The sequence below is a fragment of the Magallana gigas genome, chromosome 6 (assembly GCF_963853765.1).
Source record: "Magallana gigas chromosome 6, xbMagGiga1.1, whole genome shotgun sequence".
NCBI lineage: Eukaryota > Metazoa > Mollusca > Bivalvia > Ostreida > Ostreidae > Magallana > Magallana gigas.
Window position 1 is genome coordinate 5317122 of NC_088858.1, and position 27066 is coordinate 5344187.

Below are 27066 nucleotides of genomic sequence, written 5' to 3' on the forward strand. Positions count from 1 at the left end.
TCAAATTTCAACCAAAAAAATTATTGAATATGAAATTAATGCAGTTTAAGATTAAGAGGAATTATTATCTTCACGTATATCAAACTACTTCTAAAATCCATCATTTTTCACCACTATTTTGATAAAGAATAAAATTTTATTTACTTCAAATTATTTTTGTTGATTAATGCACAATGGACAGGTGTTTGTGTTCCGTCCTTTCTGTCTCGCGTCCCAACCTGACGCTTCAGTTCTTATCGGGTTGTTATGGTCGAAACCTTACCAGAAAAAACACGCTTAATCTGTTTTTGACAATTTGTGATTTTTGTAATTTGGAGGATTAACGAGAATTATGAATCTTTATAATGGCTTTATTGTTCGCCGTGTAAAGAAATGTAACAAGTCGGAGATAAAAGAGGTTAGGCCAGTCAATAAACGTGTTGGCTTTGTCTGGTTTGTACATGTAGTTCCAACGAGTGTCATTTTGTGACATGCTTTAAACTCATATTTATTAAAATGTACGATCTGGTGTTCTGGGTGTAAGTAAAATTACTTCTAATGAATGCTATTGTGTAGGACAAAAAACATACCAAACAACATGGACATAGCACAGTTTTGTTTTTGTCTCTGCTACGTCACATTTTGACTGCACAATGGACATATGCACAAAACCATTTCGTTGCAGATTTATTGATTATAACGGAGCATATTCCAAGCACTAAGCCTCCCTAAAGCAGCCCGGTTTCATGTCTGTTTTTTAGTTTACAGTTTTAACTTTATTTGATTACGTATTCAAATATCTGAGCAGAATTAAACACTTCTAACAATGGAATATATATATATATATATATATATATATATATATATATATATATATATATATATATATATATATATATATATATATATATATATATATATATATATATATATACATAAAATGTGTGTGGAAAAAAATTTATGGCATTTTTTTTTTCTTTTCAAATTTCACTCGTCAAATAAACGAATACGAGGGTTTAAACACGGGAATTAAAACACCTAAATTCCTGTCAACATGTGTAAAATGAGCATCTTCATGGAAATAAATGTTCTATAGGCTTTAGACGTGACAACCAATGTAGACCGGTTTCTGATACAGAACTTCCTTATAAAGAGCACACATGCTCAGTTCAAATGAAATATCACGAGAATCTGTCGTATGTATTTTTTTGTTTTATCATTATTATGTAAAAATCACCCAGAAATATTATTCATTGACAATCCTTTCAAATAAATTATACACAATCGTGTTTCGTCAAATTGCAGGGGTTTTTAATTTGAGTATTTTCAATTAAATCTGAAATGTTATCACTGCTGCAGACAAATACAGACAGAGATAGCGGGAGTGATAGAGGTTGTCTGCTTTTAATGACGGTAGGAAAAACAACAGTGGATGCTGAAGGTCAAGGTACACCTGAACTGAAGCGCACAAACTGTTATCCCCCCACCTTATGTTTGACGTTCCTTCCTAGTCGCACACAGGGCAATCACCATATCCAAATTGTTAAATAAGTTCTTAATTATGCGAGGTTTTACAATGCTTGCCTATCATACAACTTCGTAAATAACATAGAGGCAAAACAACATACCAGTTGCTTTGTTCAAAGTCTATTTCGTCAGTTGATACCTGGATCCATTTTGAAAGGGAACGGCTATAGAAATAAAAACACTTCGTGAAGAAAGAACGAACGATTTAACTTCAATGTATAAATTATACTTTATAATTGTTTTATCCATACTTTCCTCAATAAGAAAAAACTTATCTAAATACACAAATAATATTTATCTATATTAATGAAATAAAAAAATATCACATTCCTTTAAATTCATGGATTGTTTTGCCATTAATTTCAAATGCTACAGAATTAACTTCATAGTTAAATAACAATATGGACTTAAATTAAACTCACTCTTTTTACTTATCATTTAGTAATAAAAATTTGACGAACATTTTCTACCCAAGACTCAGATATTACTGTGATTCAAATAATGACCAGTGCATAAAACACAGCGTTACTGGTATTTATGCTTCTGTGGTAAACCTTGGGATGCTTATCACTGTTTTCATTCCAACATGAATTACGAAGTAACTGGGAATATGAAGGAATTATTGTACAACCGTATCGTACACTGCTAGTATGCGTGCTTTACTGTGGAGAAAAGAATCATTGACGAACGAAGAAAATGTGTATTTTTTCGCTGTTAAGCACATGTCAGATAAAAAGTCGGGACCACTGCTAAATAACTTTTAGTAGTTTTTTTCGCTTGTTTTCTACGCTAAGCATATACCATAAATATATTTAAAGCATGTATATAAAATACAGCTGTTAAAGCAATATGAGCTGCAATTTTCATGCTGAAAATTTTTTTTACGAAAAATGTTATTTTTGAATAAAATGACAAAATATCATGGTTAATAAAGTTCTGTTAGCCATATTTTTATTGGAAAAGCCGTAAAGAAGCCTTCAATGAACCAAAATTGAATTATTGTCGTCCTGTACAAAAATTGATCTGCTATATATTCCTTTGAAGAAAAATCTTTCTTCTGATGAAAATTAATGAGTATTTCAAACCTTTTTATCATAAGAGTTTAATTTACATGCACACTAACCATACTAGCAGGTTTTTGCAGCAAAATTAAATTCTAAAAAATACAGCTCATATTGCTTTAAAACAGTAGAGAAGAGACTTTTAAAGCTCTTTGGACTTCTGTTCACATCTAATATGTATATTACATAACAATGCAATTTCTGAAATTCATATCTAATAGATATAAAAAAAAAAAAATGGAAATTTTACAACGAACCGAGGAGATATTCAACAGCAAAGCTATTTGATAGAGTGCTACAAAAAGTACAGGTGTAACTGGAAGGACGACAGTTTCTCTAACATACGAATCATATACTCGGTATACAAGGAAGATTAAAACAGCTATGCCGAATATCTCATAAAATTAAAAATTTCTTAAAATATTAATATTTTTCTTCATTGCTGATATTCAGGAGAACCCCCCCCCCCCTTTTTTTTTGTTCTTTTACTAAAATACGCTGGAATATATTCTAACTGGTAGCTTGCAGTAATTATTGATGCAGCATAATATAAGAATAGTGCTTGTGAATTATCTTCAAATACAAAAATTTGCAGCAACCGTTAAAGGCCAAGAAAAAAATTTACAATTCAAATTCCAATAAAATTTATCGGTATAATTTTTATGACCCTTTTATTAAGATATATCTCAAATAGAGGAAACGTAATCATGCATGAGTTTTACATGAATTTGAGTTTTAAAATATTTGACAGAAGTGAAAATTTATTTAAAATCATATATGGTGTCATCATATTTTGACCTTTAGATATGACCTTGAAAATTGATGTGCATAGTTTCTGAACTAGTTATGATCATGTCAAAATGTCAGGTCTTTTATAAAAAAAAAAGAAGTTATGCATTCTTCAATGATAGACCACCAAATTGCACAAAAATCATATGAACAGATTCTAATTATTCAAATTGCCTGGTATCTTTGCATTGAGTAAATGAAAGTTATGATTGACTCCTTTTTAGAAAAAAAAATGGATTGAAATTAACCTGTCATACATGTACGCTCTTTTGTGAATTGGAAAGAACCATTTCGAATTATCTCTACACCTCACGCTTTACCAAAAACCATGGAAATCAACAGAAAACTCCGTCCATCTTTATTTTATAACATGCATACACATTTGATTTTATAAAATCGTTTTTATTTCAGCTGCTGACAAACACGAGTATTACATCAACGTACATCGCTCCTTGGATCAAAATAAAAAAATGTACGTGGAATTTTTCAAAAATAAAAAAAATCCACATGATTAAAGTACATGTAGTCTCGCAGACATTGTGGGGAGGGTTGAAAAACCTTCAGGTAAGATTTTCAAAGAGCAATACACACGGAAATAAGATCTTATAAGTACTTATGACATATTACCAGGGTTCCAGGGTTCAAATCAAGTTAACTAAAATGAATCATATGATCAACTTAATTAACCAATCGTGCGCTTGTATTTGCGTTCGATATGATTTGAACATATATAATTGCAATATATAATACAATGGGATTGGGCATAAGTTATAAAAACTTAATTAGACCTCTCCCTACATGTTGAACAACAAATTCAATATTATTGTATGTGCAAACATATCATGCTAGTTGCATACTAGTATAGTATATCTTACTGCAATCACAATCATGGAATAAAGACACGGACTGGTGTCGTCATATAATATTAATTAATTTGCATGTCGCCTGGTCGGCTCTTGTTCGAAGACAACGCATCATAACAGTCGCTAATTAATAATAGAGGGTATTACACCAATACACACGTCACCCAATCAAAATAATGAATGTAGGCGGTAAATAACTTTCAATAAGTTTATTTGATGAAGATATTATATCGAATATTATTTAAGGAATCGTTCTTTGGGTATTATGAGGGGATATTTACCTCATAATATTTGAAGACTGATTCTTCGTTTTATACAATTTTCAGCAATTGTACGATTAAATATTAATAAGCAAACTCTGTTTTCGTCCCAATCATACGTCATTTGAATTTATTGGACTGTATAGTACAAAATCGATACGTAGTGTTATCACAGGCTAAGGCACTGAAAAATGTACATTTTAATTTTTAAATGCACGGCAAACTTTTAATTCCGGGAGCATCACATTTCCAAAATTCATCATTTTTTTTTCATAATTATGGATTTTTGAATGAGTATCTAATCTATGTAATATCAAAACAAGTTGAAAAAGTTATGAAATAGTTACAACCGTATAGCAGTATGTGGTTTGCCACTTCAGGAAATTTTATTCATCGGAAACGCAATTAATTTCACAATAATCACAAACTATTGTACGCTATTCTGTTCAAGGAAATTTGAAAAAAAAATCCAAAAGCTTCCAAAATAACATACAATTAATAATTGACCATAAACTTGCATACATAGATATAGCTTTGCAGTGATGCATTACATGTTTGGTGTCTCAGTACGTCTTCTGATCCTTGGATAAGGAAAAAGGTCGCCCTAATCGACCGAAATGAAGACAAAATGTGACAGTAATACTGACGATAAGAGCGTGTTACATAGGGGCCAAGTGTCATGGGTCGCACAGATTCACTGCTTCACCATGTCCCCGATCTCTCAGTATGGCGCAGTATTGGGTAACTCTGTTTTGTCTTATCATTGACATACTGGGTCATTGACCACAGGGACGTACATCCGGGGACGTAACACACCGAAGTGGGCAAGTGGACACTTAGTCCGCATTGCGCATAAACAAACTTGCATAATTGTTACGTTACACCATTACTTCGATTGCCACAAGAGACTGATATTTTTTTAATTTTAAACAAAAGCTTTCCTACCATTTGGACGAAGGATCTGAGGATGACATGTTTATTAGATGCTTTAAGTATTGTTTCATTTTTAGTTCCATGCAGTAAATTTTAATTTGAAAGATAACTGAACAGAAATCGAGCACAACAAACGCATATTATATATGCATCTCACGTAAGTGAAATGAAAACCCTTGATGTCTGCACGACATTCGAGAACAAGAGAGACATTCTTTAAGCTCTGTAAATAAAGAGCTTTCTACACGTGTCATGGTAAACAAGGTATGGTCAAGTTAGTCAATATTAGCAGGATATTCATCCATTCTATGATAAGGGTGTATGGCGCGCAGCCATGTTTGCAGACCACCGGAAGTGCCAGTGTCAGTGCTGTGTTCACCAGGCTAAATCATATTTACCCGCAAATCCCAAAAAATACAGGCATTGTGAGAGGACACTAATTGAATTCCTCTGAATGTTTGAGTAATTATTTGCTTTGATCAGTGTTTATATTTCATAATTTTAACTTATATCAACTCTAAGCTACATGTGGAGAATGCAATCAAATTTTCGTTATCGTGATTTTCAAACACAGTACATTTAAACTAATGTGTCAACTTATACCCATGATGCATAGCATCTTTTATGAAAATGCTCCGGATGAGGCTATGGTTCGGGACCACCTTACGTCACGAATGACAGAATCAGGATATTATTTCCATTTTCAATGGCCGCCGGCGTAAGACGATGTAATCCCCTTGAATTAGGATACACCGTTGTAACATACCAACTATTCTTTTGTTTTAAGAGAAATGGAAATCTCTTGGTTGATACTATCGGCCTCCAATCACCCCGACTGTCGATGGGTGATAGCTTTCAAATTGAATGAAAAAGCAACGAGAGAACCTACCAATTGCCGGACCAGCCGACGAATCAGTTAGATGACAAGTCAGATTTCCTTATCGTTTCCAAACACGTTTTCTTGCGAGCCGGTCCGCGCACGCTAACCAACAGGAAGATGGAAAAGGTCGCGTGCGAATCGCACACAATTTGCTACATTTATCTATGGGTGGCCATATCTAACTCGCTCACGCTGCACTTCACTATAATTTGCCATTTTTACGGCGATCGTATAAAATTATCAATGACTTAGTCATCTGCAGATTTGAAAATCTGATTAATTAATGTGACTTCAGAACAAACCCATGTAGTGTGTATATGTTTAAAAGAAAGACGAAGCATACACGATAAAAGCCCAGAAAAACTATACGATTTTAATTTAAAACGTCGTGCGCAATACTTGTCATTATATGTCTATAACAAATATTAATCCTAAATTTGCCAAGAACCACCAACAGATAGACGATATCATTTTTAAATTAAATAACACAGTTGGGTATGAGAAAATATTACTCTGCACCAACTTTTATTGGTGCAAACGAAGAGGAACCTAGCAGGTTTAATTTGGCCACGCGGTTGGTTGCACGTTGCTATAGTTTTAACGACTGTGGATTTAAATATTCGTATAAAATCATCGTAGTGTAATTGACAACAAAGAACCATAAACAAATATCAGCAGAAGACCAGACGTTATAAGGCCAAAAACCTCATAAAAATCAGAGAACTAGAGAGAGCGTAGGACAGTGGTAATTTGCTGTCCAGATAGTGGCGCAAGTTGGTAATGACCAACGCCTGCAAGCAGGACCCTGGTCACGAGTTTCCCTAAGCCTTCTCTGATCCAAATATACTAAGACAAAGCATTTAAGTCCTGGTGATTTTTTTTAAAACTGTCCTACAACTTCCTGCTAAAGTCGTGTCTAACTCAGGTTCTAGAAACAACAGACCTCTCAAGTAGAACCGATAAAAGGTGGCGAAATTAACTTCCTCCGGAAATCGAAAGCACGCTGGAAAATCCCTCTAGTTATTCATTAAGAAACATTTTTATTTTGAAAATTAAACAATTAAGATCTGTGGGGTTTTTTTATCAATGTATAAAGTTAACAGATACGTTTTGTTGTATAGATTTCTTTCGTTGGTAACCCCGACCGAGCTTTTCTCCCTTAGCTTGGAAGCAATCTTATGACGATCGATTGACGATGTTTTACTTTAGAATATCGGAAATTTGTGTTATTCAATTGTCTCCTTAAAAGCACTACCTTTCAACGCGGCGGAAATGGAGCCGGAAAACACAGTGCATTGAAATACGGCGACAAACCACGTGCGAATAGGAGTAGCGATGTGCGCACACTTGACGCGCGCAGAACAATCACCGTCCAAGAAAACCGGAATCGGAGCGCGGTTGAATTCATTCGTAATTCTACGGATAAAAGTCAGAATCGGTCAAGTGCAGACACTGCAATATATACATAAAAAGAAAATTAATCAATTCGGAGTCTATATTTCCGAGATAAATTAGACTCCCGTGAACGAGGGCCATCCGAGCACAAACACTTTGCACGAAGTGGCAGGAACTTGTCGGCTTGTCCTTCCGCCGCGGACGACATTGAATAACGGCAGTTTAATTGTTAAATAAAAACCTGCTATCTTATTAATCAAGAAACCAATACTAGCAGAATTATACCGTTATATTCTAATAAAAAAAACGAAATCGTACTGTGAAGATCCCGGTGATATCTCGTGATATTTCGCAGAATAAATGCTATCTGGTACGCAAATTTCATTAATTGTCATCTAAAACAGAAAGTGCAAATTATTTGTATTACTTACTTCAAAATAATCCCAAATGATATAAAATAAAACTTTTTGAATTGATCGTTTACAATAATGAATTAAAAATCTCGAATTTTAAGGAGATATTTCCTATATTTCAATAGCTTACAGCTCCAAATGGGAAAAACTGGTATATAATTGGAAACTGAGGTCGGTTTTACGGAAGAACACGTATCACCGAGGAGAAGCGCACGGAAATGGAATGGAAACCAGAAGATTTAATTGCCACTACGAAATTCAAGTGTACGGACGATAAAATTTTAACACAAAGTACCCAGATCAAATGCATAAAGTTATTGTGAAATGCATTGTACAATAAATATGTATTGTTTGGTTTAAGGTGGCTGGATGGTCATCAAATTATCTATCAAATCTACCTTAATTTTTTTAAGATGAGATTTGTTAAGCTATAAACTATTATTTAGTAAGGACATTTTTCTAATATAAATTTTAGCTTTTAATTTTGAGTATTTTCCCATATCTTTTTATAGAACTCTTTTTCTCAAGGAGAACAATACAGTCTAAAATGACCATCCGGTCATCTAAAAGGCCGAACATTATCAAGCAAACAGGAATTCTCACGTGTAAAAAGGTTTTCCGTCACGTTTATGACGTCATACCGGTATATGCCCTCATTATTTAATCAAATTTTCACCTGATGACGAAAGAAACTCGCACCTTTGTTATAAACAATCTTCATTTTAAGACGCAATTTGCAGGATAAAGAGCTTGAAAATTTATCTACTCACAATAAATACTTCAATATTTCTTATCGATAATTACATTTCATGTTTTCAGTTCAAAGAGAACATAAGCTAATATAAGCTAATATAAGTAATTGTTTTTTGGGTTGTTTTTTTTCGAATATCTTCTTTACGTACAGATTTAGCCTAGACACACTTAAAAAAACAAAAATATCATAAATACAAAGCCAAAAGCCAACTTACTCGATAGGGAATCGTTTTCTTTTAGTAAGTTTCGTTAAGAGAAAAAACATAAAGCAAAGGATTCGAAAGTGTTCCTACAGGAAACGAAACTGCTCAAGTGGCCGGGGCTCAGGAAATGCAGATATAACTCTAAGCCCGTATTTCGACTATTCTATGAATCGCCCAATTCCTAAATATAGTTATCTATTGTTAAATAACGATTAATTAAAATGTTCTCTATGACATCAAGAAACATACCTTTTTTAGAGATGCGTTTTGAACGCCTACCCTATCTTGACACCAGCCATTTATTGAATGTAAAACATATAGTTTTCCCCTTATAACTGAGTTTTTAACAGTCTGGAAAAATAAAAAAGAAGAGATATTCTACTTGAGCATGTAGTTGTGAGCGGACAAGTACGTAACTGTCATGTACGCGGGGATTTTGAACACCTGGACTCTACCTGGATTCTAGATTTGACACAACACTTCAGTAAAGGACAGGACGATCTAGGTCCTTCAGATGAAATACACATTCCACTTCCCGCGCATTACTGTACACATGTACCAAAAAAACAACTAGGCTTAAAATACCGAAATACTGTTCACAGAATATTTTTACATATTATTTATATTAAAAATTGCACAATTACATATTATTTATATTAAAAATTGCACAATGGTAAACTATTCTGATAAATTAAAAAAAATAAAATTTGATAGTGTCGTTTATTGAATTTTATTCGATAAAATCAAATTAAGTTAAGTACATGGCTATAAAACTACTTTTTGAATCTAATACCACATTTAAGAAAATCAAAACGGGTAAGTTTTCTGATTTGATACAGTAATGAAAGAAAAGTAATTGAAGACAAAAAATTTTGAGGACAGCGCAAAAATATATAACTCTCTTGAAGAGAAACACGAATGGAGTGATCAAGAAAGATTAGTTTTGTTCGGGACAGTGGGAGACCTGACGGTCCCGCGACGACCAGCTCCGTCCCCCGTGCTTTACCGCTATGCCGGTACGGTGGCTCCCCCTAGGCTCCAGTAATCTCACTGAAGCCGAGCCGACCAAAGAGCTCAAGGAACTTAATCCGGATTTTCTCGCCGCGGAGTGTTAGGGCACAGCGCCCCGCAGAACTCTTTTCGCCGACCCATGCGGATTAAAAAAGCTAAAGTCTGGATATCTTTAGAACGGAAACAAGATAAAATTTCGCAGTCGCGATTCTTTTTTTTTCACCCTTTTGGGGTAAAACTTCAAAAGAAGCCGACTTGCTGATTACTGGGTCTATGAGAGGCACCGAACAACCTTATCACCTCAAGAAGGCGAGGAGAGCGACTCCTTGTACAACTCACAAACAACAAGATGCGTCATAGAAAACTTGTATTTGAAAGTTCAAAGAACGCTTAGTTATTTTAATCGTCAATTAATGTTTTAATTTATAGCGCATATTGTTATTGTTCAGTCAAATTAAATAATGTATTTCAATTAGTTTATATATCAAAAGAGGTATATAGATTGAGGAAAATGTAATCAGGTCAAATATTCATTTCAAAGTTCTCGTTTTAATGTAGCGTAGAATTTGAGGGACAAGTCCCTCTCAGCGGGTGAGAAGGTATCGGTCAGCTCAATCTTGTTAAAAGTGTACTCTCAAACAAATTATGCAACCCACAAGGTAAAACATCCTAATCTGACAATTACTCGCGTCTACCTGTATGGTAATTGAGGCGTTCCCTCTGAATACATCAAGCACAGGGGAAAACGCGACGACAATATCTTTCAACTAGAATAAAGAAATAAAAAAGTAAAAATATGTTTATTGGAAGCTAATGATTACGACTGTAAATCCATTACCCATTGTTAGACGACCCACGGGCGACGGGTAATGGGGGTGTTACGCACGTTTTGGTCTTGTTTCGTCATTACTGGTTCGTCCACACAGTTAGGTACACTGGTCAAGCGGACTCTGGCTATTTAGAGGCGTACAACACGCTGAGATCTGAAGAACCCTATCATGGTAAAAGGTCATCTTGCAAGTACATCGCCTTTTATTTTTCGAAAAATAAACTCTAAGGATGGTCCAAATTAGAGGTATGGGCCCACATCCTGTCCTATTTTACTTGTAGGGGACTCTTATAGTTTTCGTTCAACACCCTTTATTCCACCATGTGGTCACACTAGAAATAATTGTGATACATTTCATCAAGAATAAAACCAGCAAATTGGCGACCAAAAGAAATTGTCGTACGGTTAAGTTCTAAAATATTGGGGTCAAAAAATGATTTGACCTCCTTGACTAAAAGATCGGAAATACACCGACCCTTTCCAAAAACTTCTAGAATCAATTAAACACTACCCGGAACCGCACCTCGTTAGCATACACCACAAATCGCCTGCTGGTGCACGCGCTCGGTCATCAAGGAAACCGTGAAAGCGACGTCACCTTCGCGCGCTACAAAGAGGAACAGCGCGCAAAAGCTACAAAAGATGAAAGGGTGCGCGTGTCGCGTGCGGTACTTCGACAGACAATCTAATTCACTCAGTTCTGTTTTTATCCATCAAATAACGGTTTTTTCCAATAAGATATTTTCTCTTGTCACCTAATATTGTGATATTCCCGTCCAAGATCTAATGGAATGGAAAACAACAGAAAAAAATCTCGTATGAAATGTGTTAAAACTAATCAGAATATAAAGGGACCGACGGTCAGCGTGAGCGCTAATCAGTGCCATTATCAAACATTATGCGAAAATGATGAACTTCAGTGACTACCAAGTGACAGAAGATGCTCTTATTGTAATAATCTACCCATTTACAGCCAAAGAAAGCCATCTTAGGGTATTTTTATTTTTAATGTTACCACGGAACGAAGTTTCCAACCGCAGAAGTCTGCGCTATCGATCTAAGGTAACATAGGTGAGCAATCACTCCGAGCTTGCGGCTTTTGAAGACTTGTGCGTCTTTTCACGACATCTCAATGAAGAGAAAACGTAAAAGTAGCGTACATAACGGCATTACAAAGCGTTGCTAATTAATTACTTTGTAAACTGATTAAGTCTCCTTACCGAAGCCGCTGCAGGTGCTTCGGTCTCCTCGTATTCAAACGGGACTTCTCTTTCATTTCTATTGATAGTTATTACGATTAATATTGGCGGATGATTTGATTGCATTTTATCAGACGGAAAATGTCGCTAAACTTGCTTGACCGCTAGGTTAGAAACAGATGGTCCCACTGTGCAAATCGTCTTGCAGCAATTTGCAGGCTTCTGAAATCACATTGTACATTTTACGTGCGACATATTGAAAGGAAACCCAAAACATGCCATTGTTCTCCCCAAATCTCTTCTCATTTTTAAACATTCTTACGGATAAAGTAAAAGTGTTTTGAACTCATCTGTATAGACAGACAGGGTATTCTTCTATGTTCATTAGCGGACCCACTTGCAATCGTAGCACACAATATACCTCCCACATCCTCTCTCTCCCCAGCAACAAATTGACCTACTCTCCCCGCCGGCAAAATGGACTTCAAACGACCAATATTTTTACCAAGACACTCGTGCAGACTAAAGATGGCAGTGTTTGGGCCATCAATCAATACAAGGGGTGTTTGTGTGGTCCGGCGACCAACATGGACGAGCGATGCACAGTCGGAATGTCAGCCAACTCGCTTCACCGACAGTTTGTAAGTACCCTAGCTCGACCCGCATCGCTCTCCTCACCCGCGAAAGAAAACGGACCCATTTCCCGAGAGGTCCTACAGGTTTATTTATTCTGCATTTTAATAACTTTACAAAAACCTGTCAACAGTTGACGAACCTCTCCGGAGAAGAACTACAGCGGAGTAGCAATCTAAAAACGAGGCTTTTGTATGCTATACCAACGTGGATAGGGAAAACTGCTGGAGAAAAATTAAAAAATTAATAATTTTGCCAGAAAAAGGCATCTCTCGTCATCTCCAGCTGTCAGAGAAAGCGCAGTGAAGGGTCAATGGGGACATCTCGGGTACACCTGAAATTCACCCTCATTACACCCAACTATACAGGGAGTTTGAAGACTCTTAAAGTAAAAGCAGGTTCAGAGACAATGGGGTGTACTTGCAATTAGGCCACAGGATTTTGGCTTACTATCATGCTCAACAGAGAGACAGTCTGTTAAAAAACCACAGATTTGAAGTCTGAAAGGTATGAATATAAAAGTCATAATATTTTGAGATGTTTATTTCAGTACAATATTCTGACAAATACATGGGTTTATATATATATGGCAACAAATAAAGCACCACAACTGAACAGTCTATCTCAATGCATACATCAATATACATCTAACCTCTACAGACGAACAAACCAGAGCAGGACAAATCTGTCTCATCATTAAAAAAAAAACAATCTGACAGTTAAAAAATAAAGCTACAGTGTCTTATAAAGTCTAATGAGTATTTTATGTAGTTTTTTTTTTTTACATTCTCCATGAATTGGACATATAATTGAATACATGTACGCTATTCCAAAATACATCCAATATAATTTTTTTCATGAAATACAAAGACAAACCTCTTAATGCCCAGTTTTTGAAAAATCTTTTACAAACTCTGAAAAAGTTTTCATCACTTTTGCAAAGATGACAAAATAGTTCATTTTGCTGGAGCCTACAATAAATCTTCAATATAGGACAAGCCATAATACTGATTCAACTGGTCATAGTAACCATTATCAAAACCCATCCCCTTACTGCTACACATCAAGATTGTCCATTTGAATAAACCCTACTTGAAATAATTTAGCAAAAACATCAGTCGATGAGATATCCGCCATTATATTTAATTCATGTAGCTCATACAATTATGCCAAAATGCACCATTTAAACACAAAACATGAATTTAGAATACCGGGGTAGTAAGCTCTATAAAATGAATAAGGCAGATTGGGTCGGGAGCACACCTGGAAAATAAGGAAGGTGTCCCAAAAAAATATAAGAAAATACCAGGGGTGTTCAAAAATGTAAGGAAAATACCAGGGATGTCCCAGAAATGTAAGAAAAATATCAGGGGTGTCCCAGAAATGTAAGAAAAATATCAGGGGTGTCCCACAACTGAAGAGACAGCTAGAAGGTGATTCCTTCACAATTAGGGCTTGGCGTGGAATTACATTCCCACCCCTCAAATTATTTAAGTATAAATACACTGAAATGTGCTTACGTGCATATTCACCAGTACAAAAGGTTACATATAGCTTACATAGTCCACCCAAAAGCTGAAAAAATGTTAAATTCTGAACTTTGTTCAGTCAGTAGTTTTATTTTCAAAAACAGTATTATATATATTATATCATGAAAAATATTATGATATTACGTACACGTATTTGTACTCATTTGCCTTGACAATACAGGCAAAACACCTAGCAATGATTCAAATGATGAAGATGAAGCCTCCGTGAAAAAAATATGTAAAACATTTATTATTGAAAGTGTATGACTGTGAAATAAATTCTCAATTATGTTGAATCAATATACAAATAAAGCTGTTTTCCCATGGTACAACAACTTGGTTATGCAATTCATAGTAACATCAGTGCACACAGATGTAAGGATTTCCGGAGTACTTTTTAACGTTACACTGTACTATTAGCAATAACAATCTTCATACATTATAAACAGATGTAAATAATTTTGCGAGTACTCACATTTCTCTAAGTTACAGCATTCTCATTCTTGACATAAAGTTAGCTTTTATGTTACTTTTTGGGGAAAATATTGGAACAACTTTTCTGGTTCTATTTGAAAAAAAAATCTCAACAAACCCCAAAACAACAGACATTATAAATGTCAGGTTTTTAGCCAATTCTACGGATAATTGGAATAAAGCCAGTACATACAATACAAATCCAAGCAGTACTGAAACATCAATAGCTCTGTATAAGTATGTCAAGTACTTCACAGTAAAGTCGTGTCCTCAACTGGTAGACCGAGCTGTAGGCGAGGGAACCAGACACACTCTGTTGGTGGCCATTTCACTGAATGCAGCATTCCTTTTTTCACTGAATGCAGCATTCCTTTTTTTCACTGAATGCAGCATTTTTTTTTTTCACTGGATGCAGCATTCCTTTTTGTCATGTAGGATTTTACCCTGAGTTATCCTTCTATCCAAATGCTCATCATCTTCAATGCTTGATAAAAGAAACAAACAGCATAATTATGTATCATAAATATGTATTTCCATAGCGATTGAATGCCCCTCCTAATGCCACTTTTGTATATAGCATAAAAAAATGAACCTTGTATCTACACACTAGTAAAATTGGACTTACTGACTCTTTTTTCATAATTTTTTGTACCGAATTGTATTAGTAAAGGATGAAGTTTTGTGGTATCTTGAACAGTTTACTTGAAATTTGAAACTCAGATAAACACAAAATAAGGACAAGGTCACAGTGAGGGCCAACGTCAGAATTATAGCATGTTTGAATATTTTCGGCAATACATATCTTTGTATAATGTTTGAAAAATACATTTTAAGGAGTCACGGGGGAGAATGTTTCAAACATACGATTTCCTTTAATTTTTTTAAAAGTGAAATGTCAACTTCTGAGTAAACTATGTGCAAAATATAAAATAAATTGACCGGATCGATAGTTTATCTGTTTGTCGCGCTCAAATTTTGGTCGTATGTCCGATTCATCACCGACATTTTATGTAGGATTATACAGAAAAATGAGGGTTTTCATTTTCAATTTCATATTTGATAAATTACAAACATACAATTTTCTTTAAATTTTCAGCAATGGAAGGTTAACGTATAAGTAAACTTTTTGCCAAATTAAAACGAAATTGACCGGATGGTTTTTAGACTATCCGTCCTCATAGTTTGATCCTATAAACGTGCCGTGCCAGCCATTTTACATTCATTTATAGAATTGTATTAAACAAAAGGATGTTTACGAATCAAATTTAATTTTATTTGTATTAGAAGAAAAAATACAGTTCCACTCACACAGAACGTAGAAGGGTCGCATATATGTTTTTATTTTGCAAATTATAGTTTTGATTTTAATTATTGACGCTGTAATAGAAAATGCACGACGTTAATTTTTGTCAGTTGTTACGTCAGAGTCTCAACTCATCCTAAGACGTTGACTCCGACAACAATAATGTCGATTTTGAAGAAGCGCCGAAAAAAATTAAAATACTTCTGACATTATTCTAACAATTCATTTCACTTCAAATAATTTTTTGATAAGTAATTTTTCTGAAACAAAAACGTTACATGATAACCTTTATGATTGAACATTTTACTTTAAATTTGTGTTTTACAACAGTAATGCGCAATACCCTGCGCAGAAGACGCAAAATTTTAAACCCGCTACCGACCTTAAATTGTTTTCTTGAATCATCTGACTGTAACTTTAGAAATAGCAGAGTTTCATTAAGCAGCTTGAACAGTTTCATTGAAATATTAGTTGATCACAAAGACTGATGGATGAACAGAAGGATTGAAGAACAGAAAACAGACATGAATCAAAGTACTCACATCCAGGCTCATTTGATGGGTATATATTGAAAACATTTTTTATGAAATGGCAATATATAACAGATTAAATAGAAACATTGAGTCATATCATTAATGAATTAACTTTGTTTATAAGCATATTAATACATATTCATATTGATATCATAAGTATAAGAAATTATGGGAGGGTCAGAAATTTAACACCGCAACTAAGATTTACTGTTCAAATAATTCCCTCAACCATTTGTTTTCTCAGTTTGATAACAGGGGCTATTTGTGTAAACAATGTATTCTGCCGCAAAGCAACTTTATATTGCAAACATGAAGTTCTGTATACAGGGAAATATTCACACCCGTTTTATTTTTGCTCTTTTCGCTCTCGTTGTCAATGGGCAAATTTAAGACTGGGCAAATTCCAATATCTTAAACTTATCTCCCTTTAAATCACGTCAACTTTGTTTGGGCGAATTCAAGATGGGGTGAAACCGTTTGCGAGTCAAGAAGAGCAAAAACAATATGGGGCAAAACGGTATTTAGAATACGACAAAGAACAAGATTAACATGTGATGTATATATAAATACATCGAATGTAAATGTACGCTGACCAACACGCTACACATTCTACATCATCTTTTAAGTTGGAACTACTTTTTTGTGTGAAGAGCAATTTAAACTGTTGTTCAGCCAACATCTGGTAAACCATGCATCGTACCTTTAACCTGCCATTTCTTACACAATGAGTTGGCTAAAAACCATGTTTGCTCTGGCCAGATACATGATAGTGCTAAAGGTATGATCTACTCCTTGCGAATGACAAACAATCCTAAAATTCCTTTTAATTTTAAAATGAGCTAATTAGACAAAATCACTACCAACACAATGCTGATAATGGGGAAGCAGCTCCATCTTCTGCTTCACTGAAAAGCTTTTATTTCAGGCCATTACTTACACTTTGTCTGACCAAAGTCAAGCAAACTCACAAGGGACACAGACTAAGTGAATGATTTCAGTATAAATGGAGTCATTAGAGGTTGTATGCAGTCACAAAATCACAAGAGATTACTTCTACCTGCACCACTAAGTATGAAACAATGTTGTTTAGAAAAATATAGTTACACTGAAAACCTGGTTAATACAAATGTTCTAGTGAAAGTTCTGTAATTGCAAATCAGAAAAAATCATTATCACACTGACATTAATTCACACTGAACAAAATTTTTATTATCTCTTATTTAGTGTCAGTATGCCATCTAAATGTCTTGAACTTATTTTCTGCAACTTTAAATAAATTTTAGCAGTTTTGAAAAGTGGAGTTCATTGTTCTAGAAAACTTAACCTGAAAATTATTAAGATGTCATTATTAAGATGTCATTAAAATATTTTCCAGACAAGAAGCTCACTTCTTTTAAAATAGGTACAATGCTAAATACATGAAGACTGTTTATAACATGTACATTGTATACAGAAAAGCGGTGTTACCCTTCACTCTGTGATGAAACAAAATGTAAGTATGTAGACATCTGGACAAGAATGTGACACGACTAGGAACAAAAGAGGAACAGAAATTCATGTTCTGAAATAGTAATGACATGCATATGTTTTGAGAATTTGGAAGTGTAATAAGATTAGACTACCACTAAAGACTCTTAAAGCGGCAATCACAGATTAGAGAGACAAATCCCCTGGAACGCAACAAAAGAAACGCAGACATTTATTTCTGGAGAAGAAGGTCCCAGTTCTTAAAGTTCCACTCTGAAGAGAATGATTCACCAATAAAATATTTACACTGGAAATAATTTTAAGCTAACATCTTCCAAATAACTATTCGATTAATAATCGGATCAAATGATGACCATTTTATTGTAGAATTGATACCAAGAGTACACATTCATCAAGGACAGAGGGAAAGAGTATTTGTTAAGGAAGATATGAAAACTAAAATGCAATGTGAATATTTCCTTGAAGATTGGTAAAATAAATCGTATTCCAAACTGTTTCCAAAAAGATTTTGAATGTGTTGTTCTTAATGAAAAAGAACATTCCAAATAATTGTATTAAGTTTTTTTAAATATATTAACTAATTTGCTTGCAAAAATCAATATTAATCATTATGTTTACAAATTAAAATCGTCATATATTTATATATCTGAATTCAATTCTTATTTCATTCTGAGAGAAAACAAACTACAGAAAGAATATGAATTAAAGTTTTAATTATAATTGCCAATAATTATTCCACCTGTTCAAAAGAGCTGCACAGTCGTAGCATGCCTAAAACAGGTATTCTCTGTCAAAATGAGACTTTGGCAGGAATCGGTCAGAGTCAAACACCATCAGAAGACAAAGCCAGAAAGAGCATGTCTAAAAATCCACCCACTAATTTGAATCTTTATGACCTATAATTTAGGTATTGAGCGGGACTTGATCTGGAACTAACATGACACTGGTTACGCTTTGAAATAGATGGATAGCTGGGATGCCTCAATTAGCCATTGATCTTTTGCATCCCTTTGTTTCACCATTTCAAAATGATATTTAATAACATTATCCACAAGGTTAAGCTTCATTTTGCATTTGACTGAAGATGGCACAGGGATCAGAAAGAAAAAAGGTGACAGATCTTTCAGACATGCTGGAATAATCAGTAAAAAGTTCCTCTGTTGGACTTATAAACACCAACTCTAACAAATTGTAAGCATTTCTACCAAGGTTTCTGGCTACAAAGTATAATATTTGATGTGGTACTTACGCTCTTTCTTGTGAGTCCAAGTGTTGAACCATTTCATCTCTTTTGTTCACAATGTCCACTAGTTCCTCCAGAAGTAGTTTCTCCCGATGCTTCTGGGCATCAGTTTTCTGCCAGTCTAAAAAAATAATTCATATTTGAATTGAATCCTAATATTGTTTATGATTTGCTTGCATACTTTAAGTTTTTTAACTTACTGAAGAAGGGGGTCAATATATCCTTACCTATTTATTTTAATTATATAATAAAGATGCTGTTATCTTTGTTAAAAAAAATCTCAAAGACAATATAATATGAACACACAGTGATAATTTTATGGAAATAAAAATGCTGTCAAATCATTTTTACTTGTGGGGGTCTATGTTCATGGGTAGCCAAAATTTTCCTGTTTCGTAGGGGCATAATTTTATTAGTACCAAATTCTGGATAATTTTAATAAACAATATAAAACAAATGCTTGTATATAATTTGTGGGGATGTAAATTTGTGGGCAAGGGTTACCCATGAAACCACGAACATTGGTCCACAGTAATTCATATATTCATCAAAAAAAAAAAAAGTATAATTTATTGGATTAATGTTTTGACATTTGTAAATTTATAAACCTGCATGCGAAACCAGATAATGAAAATATAAGTGAAATCTTAAAACACGTTAAATCCCAAAATCTTATTAAGTTACAATAAAGAAAAGTACGGTAGATATACTTTTATCTATATATTAAAGAGTAATTCTAAAAAAGGTAACAAGGAGGATTGGTTTCCTGCCCCGATTAAGAAGGAAACATTTATCTCATCATGACGTACTAACTCAGTCTTAGCTATGCTATCAAAAAATCCTTTGATGTCACAAAAAACACAATCCAGCCAATATTTGCCTTTCTCACCTATTCAGGTTTGTTTTATTATAAAACAACAGACTATGGGCTTAAGGGTGGCTTAAGTGATAGAGATTGGAATACGTACAAAAACAAAACCAGCATCTCTTTACGTGTTTTTGTATGTGTGTATGTGTGTGAGGACAATAAAGCCAAGTGTCAACAGATATTCATATAGTGTCAAAACACCATCAACTGTTGTGTATACTGGTCATAAGGCGCCACCCACACACTCATAAAGTGATGGTTATGGTAATTAATGTTATGTAAGAAAGAAATGCCTACCCAAAAGTAGTCACTGTCTTTGGATATCTCAAAAATAAGCCAACATTTATTCTGCATGCAATAAAAGGACCTGTTAGGACTTAAAATCTTATACATTCCAAACTTTTAATCCATTTTCAGAGAAAATATTTGTTTTTTGTTTCCTGGTATCACTAAAAGTATAAATTATTGAAACCTATATATTATAAATACACAGGATTTTTCATATATGGTAATTCACAACTATTTGACAAAATAACAGCAAAGATGCTTCATGCAATATAATTGACAAGTAAAATTTAAGGTTCCTTAATTGTGTTAACTTGTTAATCTACAGTATAGTTAAGCCATTGTTAATTTCTGTCTATCAGTTTGACAATATAACATATAAAGGGGTAAACTGATTGAATCATGATAATGTACATGTATTGCCTTTAAGTGTATCAAAATAAATATTTTTTATTCTTTAAAAAAAACTAATTATTATTAGTAAAATTGACAGCAAGGAGGAGAAATTTACATTAATTATTTTTGTAATTCATTCACAGCCATCTTTAAGACATACAAAACAATTATCCCTCAGAAAATAATTTTGTGCCATTTAATCAATTTATTTCTTCTTTTTTTTTATAAATATTATTATTTATTTAGAAATTCAACCTTGGGCAATACAGCCCATCAGTTTACGATAATTCACATATTACAATATTATAATATTATAATAATAATTTGACTCAAACTTTTGAGTGTAAAACCCAAAGTAAAGTCAATTTTCGCTCTCCTAATTTAAATTAACATTTTAAAAGTACTTCAAGATTTTTCTTAATTTTTTGCTCTAAATGATCATTTAGAAAAACAGGTATGAATAAAAAAATTCATTTTGAATAGATACAAATGTGATAAATATGTGATAAATGCAAGTTTATTGTGACCTCATTCATTGAAAAAGGAAGAAAATAGGCTGTGCTTGCTGTCCAATCATATTTCTAGACTTAATTAAGATATCCTTGAAATAAGAAAAGATAAATATAAAAACAACATATTTGTTTTAGCTTACAACTAGCTGATACCAGTCAGGTATTCTCATTGAAAGAATCATTTAATAAAACGGTGGTATATTATTTGTTATTGTTACATTGGATCATATATAGGTCAAATTGAAAATAATTAAAGATTTACTTTACATTCGCATTTTTCCTTAAAGTTAATCTAAATAAGGGTCAAATTAGGACCTAATTCTATCTCAGGACACCTGATTATGCTAGGTCTTTTCCATGAGAGTGCTACTTTCTGCCCCCAAGAATTTCATATTTTGTACAATGTGTATATTCAGTTATAGACTGTGCCTGTTTTCTAATCCTCATTAAAATTATCAATAAAATGTTTAATTAAATCATATACAAAGTCTTTTATATGTAATCACTTAACCAGCTTAGAGTCGTCATAAAATAAAACATACAAGGTTGCATATATTATTAAAATGGATATAAATATTTCTATCCGCAAAATCAGATGGATATATTACCAGTATTTTATTGAAGAAAAATGTAAATTGGCCAACATTATTCACAACAATGACTCTTTTAGTTCTTTAGAAAACAATTTTGATTTCATGACACTGAGTAAATCTAATTTGGTAATCTCCTAGTGCAGAATGTTTAATTAAAACCAAACAAATTCTCTGCATCAAAAGCTGACCACATTTGACCAATCAGGGCTCAGCGCGAGTAATTGGTCAGACATTAGAAGCCATTAAAATGAGTTGGAGATATCCATCAATAACATACACAGACACACACTCTATCAACTATAAAGCTTCTTACAATATTTAGCAATGGGTCAACAGTCATTTCGATGTCCATCATTTACACAACAGTACCAAATAAGCAATAAATCACCCTCACTTTGACAGACTTTTCATTCATCATCATTAAGAAAAATCTTGTAAATTATGCTAATGCCAATTGTATGCCTCAATGAGATGTAATTGTGCAGCAGTGATATCAATGGAGATTTCTTGAAACACATTGTGATTAAAGAAAAGATTGTGGAATCGAATGTGGGTTATTTCATATATATAAACAAACTGTATTATGTTGGTGATTTATTATTCTTCCGTGATTTTAAACTTGTCATTAAAAACATTTCAATGCTTAAACTTCGATCATTGTGCAATTTTTTTCATTGCAGCATATGAAATTAAAACCATCGCAATCGATACTTTTTGAGAAGTCGTGAAATTTTAATGCTGTGGAGTTAAAACAACTTACAGTATAATAATGATTTATGATTCAGGTTTAATCCTTGCTTAAATAAACAGAATTGAGTCTTAAAATATGAATTTTTTGAAAGTCAACTAGAAACTATTTAACCCCCCCCCCCCCACACTCCAGCAAATTCTTAAATTTATTTTAAGATTTTGGATGAAAATCAACAGTTATAGCTCCCATCACATTAAAACTTTCAACATATGATATCATATTAATCAATTTTATCAGTCTATTCTTTCTTTTTTTCAATTCATTTTAAGCTAACTTAGTTCTTATATCTGTACAGCTTATGAACATGATACCTCTCTATCTCAAAAATCTAAAATACATGAAAAAGACAAAGAAAAGAAAATAATCATATGTTAACAAAAACAACATCATAACAATGATGAATGAAATTTTTGAAACAGAAAAATGTAAGAAAATAAATTTTTCAATGTCAAAAAAAAATCAAACAACAAGCTTTCATCCTATTCTTCATACAATAAGTTAGGCCAGCATTTTTTGAAATTTCGATTTACAAACCCGCCGACCCTATTTTTTTAAAAGTTCAAATAAAAATAAAAGGACCTAAACTAGCTATTAATTTTATTTTTTCCTCCGACCCGAAATTTCCTTTCTGGTAAAAATAAAAATAATGTTGATGCAATCACGTAGCCTATGTGTAGTCTGAATTATTGTTGTTCATGCATTGATTAAAAAGACCAAGTTCTTTCCGATCAAGTCACAGGCACTAGAAGTCACACAAATAAAAAACACCATTGGGCCTACTCCTGTTTGCTTTCGTCCAACCCTACAATTTACGACCCTTTTAAGTTTTGTGATCGGCAACTTAGCCAGAATTTCCTCAAGATAGAGAAGTTGAAGTCTTTTTCTATCACAATTCCGTAAATTAAAAAATCTCCTTGGCAAGAAAATGATAAGATACTTATTTAAAAAACATTTTTGCAAAATACATTCTAAAATAATCATAATTTAACAGTTTGGAAATAGATCCTCTACATAACGGTTGTAAGTGGGTCATAGGGTTGGACTAATTACCCTAAACACACTGAACACAGGAGTCTTATGACTGAAGGAAAGAGAATGATTTTATTTGTCATTAAGCTAACAAAATAACGAAACATTTCCTTTATTAAAGGTATAATTACATAAATAAATAAAATTTTAAAAATTAGTTCGTCTTTTTTAAATATAAAAACTTGTTTGATTTTTTACTGACATTTATGGACATGCTTCTAATCCAATTTATTTTCAGTAACAATATTTGTGAATAGCATTGTTAACTTGATCAAATAAATGATTTCTCAAACTTCTTCCTATTTTTCTGCAAGGAAGAAGTGAAAACTCCCTTAATTTTTTTGGTTTTAATGTATATGTACCATATGTACTTGTATATATAAAAAAAACCTTCGTTTTTATACATGCATATACAATATATTAACACAAATTTTCAGTGCCCATGGATAAAATATGTTATGATAAGAACATCATCAACAACCAAAATTACTTATATATTTAAAAAATGGCAGCTCCTGGACATGTGTTCTTATTTTAAAAATAAAAAAAATATTGTTGAAAAATTGTTTTATTTTTATTTTTTTTCTCGACGGACAAATTTTTCAATTTTATTTTTATTTTTTTTCCCTCCTCCTACCCAAATAATTTGAAAAATATTTCGTAAATCTAAAAATAAAAAAATGCTGGCCTTAGTCTTACAAGATATGAAAAGGTTGATAAATGAATATCCTTATTTTGTCACACATAAGCTCAACCCCTGATATCACAATATAAACCGATTTTCAACACCAACTCAAGAGAAGGATTAAAATCGTCTTTGACTTTGTCACAATATGGTGCAATTGATTTAATTCTATTTTAGCACTTTCAACATTCATAGGCCAAGAGTTATTCAGACAGAAAATTGATGGGGATCAACTCTGACAGTTTATGGCCACATGTGTTGCCTTTTCAGTTAAAAACTCTGTATCAAAATAATTAGTTTTGTCCACCTCCCTGATGATTTGTAACATTTTCGAAGAGATTGGTCTGAAATTTTGCTCATATTTTTTCAGAGAGAGAGAGAGAGAGAGAGTGAGGAGAACAGAAAAAATTGTACTTGTTAATTAATAAAGCATTATTAGCATACACAGATTCCATTATCTTGTATTTTTTTAAACTACAGAACTCTTTTAACATGTAGGTATTCCATAACATGTATTTATAAATAGCAGGAGGTACAATATTTGATATTAAAAATCCTGCTACCCTTTTATTAATGATGAAAATCAATAATTGATAAAAAAAAAAAATGTATAGCCTTATATATAACAGCTGAGAACTAAAATTTGGCCATATATATTACAGATGGATGCACTAAGCATGTACACAGCCAAAGTCAGTTAACTTTGCATGTAGACTTTAAATAATTCTGTAAATTCAGTCAACAATTTTGCATCTTCATGTACATACATGGAAAATTTAATTTGTATGACTTTTTTTCCTGATCAAAACCAGTCTGCCATTCTTGGCTAACAAGACAAGCAGACTTAGCGTCAGTCATAAGGGAAGATTGATGAGCTAGCTGATTGGTTAAGTACGACAATGCCAATATATAATTCTGGAGGATCAAAAATTAATTATCCCCTGCAAGGTGCATACACCCCAAAAATCTGATATTGAGTGATTAAGCCTTAATGCTACCTGAAAAAGTTCAAAGCCTGAATATTAGGAACATTAATGTCTAATGTTTTTCACGTTGTGTAACCAAATTTGAAAAATGTCCTTGAATGCTAAAGTATCAAGATGAATGGGGTTTGCAATGAACAATTTCTACTCTGATGCTTCAATTATTATTTTAATTTTTTTATCCGCAAGAGGATGAAAGATGGCATACAAATTGACAAATGACCCCAACAAATTGCACATTAATACAGTGAAGTTCATTAAGACAATGGCCATACCTCCAGACAGAACGAAAGAAAAACAGAGCATATGGGTTTCGACAGATTGCTCAATTACATACAAGAAAGAAAAACCACCCAGAGATATTAAACCATCAATGATCCATCAGGTTTTGACAACACAAAACATGGCCACTCCACAATGCAAGTTTCCCTTCATCAATTCTACCTTTCATTCCTGGAGAGAATAGTTGACATTGAAATCTATCGACTCTCAGATAAAACGATTGGGTCGGTATCAGGTGAGGCCAGCGTCTGGCTCCTGAGTCTGGCCTGACCTTTCACCTGGTCGACACCAAACCACCCGTATCCATCTTTATCTACATACTTTTTATACCTGGAATATTTTCTCTGCATATTTTCATCAATACAATTAAACCTAAAGCATTTTTACAATCTAATTAAAATAAGATACTTAGAATGCCACACAGCGGATCTAAGTACTAGTATCTAATTTTAATCAGATTGAATATTTTTACAATTGAATGAAATCTCTCTCTCTCTCTCTCTCTCTCTCTCTCTCTCTCCTTTTTTTGAAAGTGATCTTAAGTTTGCGAGTGTTATGTACTTTCAATCTTTGGTTAAAAGCAAACGTTTTAAGCATCCTGCCTTTTTTTTCAATGAATACTATTCCAATTCATGGTGAAATGATTGTGCAAACATTTGAAATGATGAGCCATATGTTAGCATGTGAAGGTCCTAATGTCTAATGCACAAATCCAAGTATTAATCAAACACTACAAGATGGTTGTAAAATATGTTTTTATTGAGAAAGTAAAAGACCTGCACAGGTGAATATTTATTCAACAAGACCACAAGACAGCGAGCTTTGAAGCCTGGCTTTGGTATCTCCACACAGTAAATGCTTCTATCAATGAAAATACATTTTCTCAGCTCCAAGTCAAGGTGCAGTTTGTTAGTTTGTACTCATAATATTAAAAAACTAGATTTGCACTGAACAAATTTTCTAGATACAATACACAAACACTTAAAATATAATGTAAGAACGCATGCATGAAAATGTTTCTCTTTTTGGAACAAATATATTTCATTATAAATAGATACATGTACCCAACTGTTGTCTTTTTTTGTTGTTAACTTGACACATCGATCGCCCGTCTATTTATTTCTTGATTGGTAGTGACCATGCAAGTATCAGGTGTCGTGTGACATACCCAGATAATTATCTAATTAATTACCAACTCGTCAGAGGGATTACAGTAATACCCCACCAGCTTCCAAAGTTATGACTCTAAGAAGATTTACCGAAAGCTTCAGGACATGCACTGCCAGGAACTGTTTAGAGGAGACAGCCTTATTGATCTTTTGTCAGCAGTATCATTTTGAAGAAGAAAAAAAAGAAAAAAAAATGGTGTTGGCAAAATAACTAT

At 33.3% G+C, this 27066-nt stretch overlaps 1 protein-coding gene across 8 annotated transcripts in view; it reads right to left on the reverse strand.

Annotated features, from left to right (window-relative positions):
* Positions 1 to 13255: 13255 nt before the first annotated feature.
* LOC105319920 (EH domain-binding protein 1) overlaps positions 13256 to 27066 on the reverse strand; it is a 50309-nt gene continuing 36498 nt past the window's right edge. For all 8 annotated transcript variants that reach the window (XM_034470606.2, XM_034470599.2, XM_034470597.2 and 5 more), the window contains 2 exons: positions 19305 to 19419; positions 13256 to 15215 (listed from right to left, as the gene is read on the reverse strand). In XM_034470606.2, coding sequence (XP_034326497.2) covers positions 15134 to 15215; positions 19305 to 19419 — 197 coding nt within the window. In that variant the 3' untranslated portion in view covers positions 13256 to 15133. The remainder of the gene's footprint in view (positions 15216 to 19304; positions 19420 to 27066) is intronic.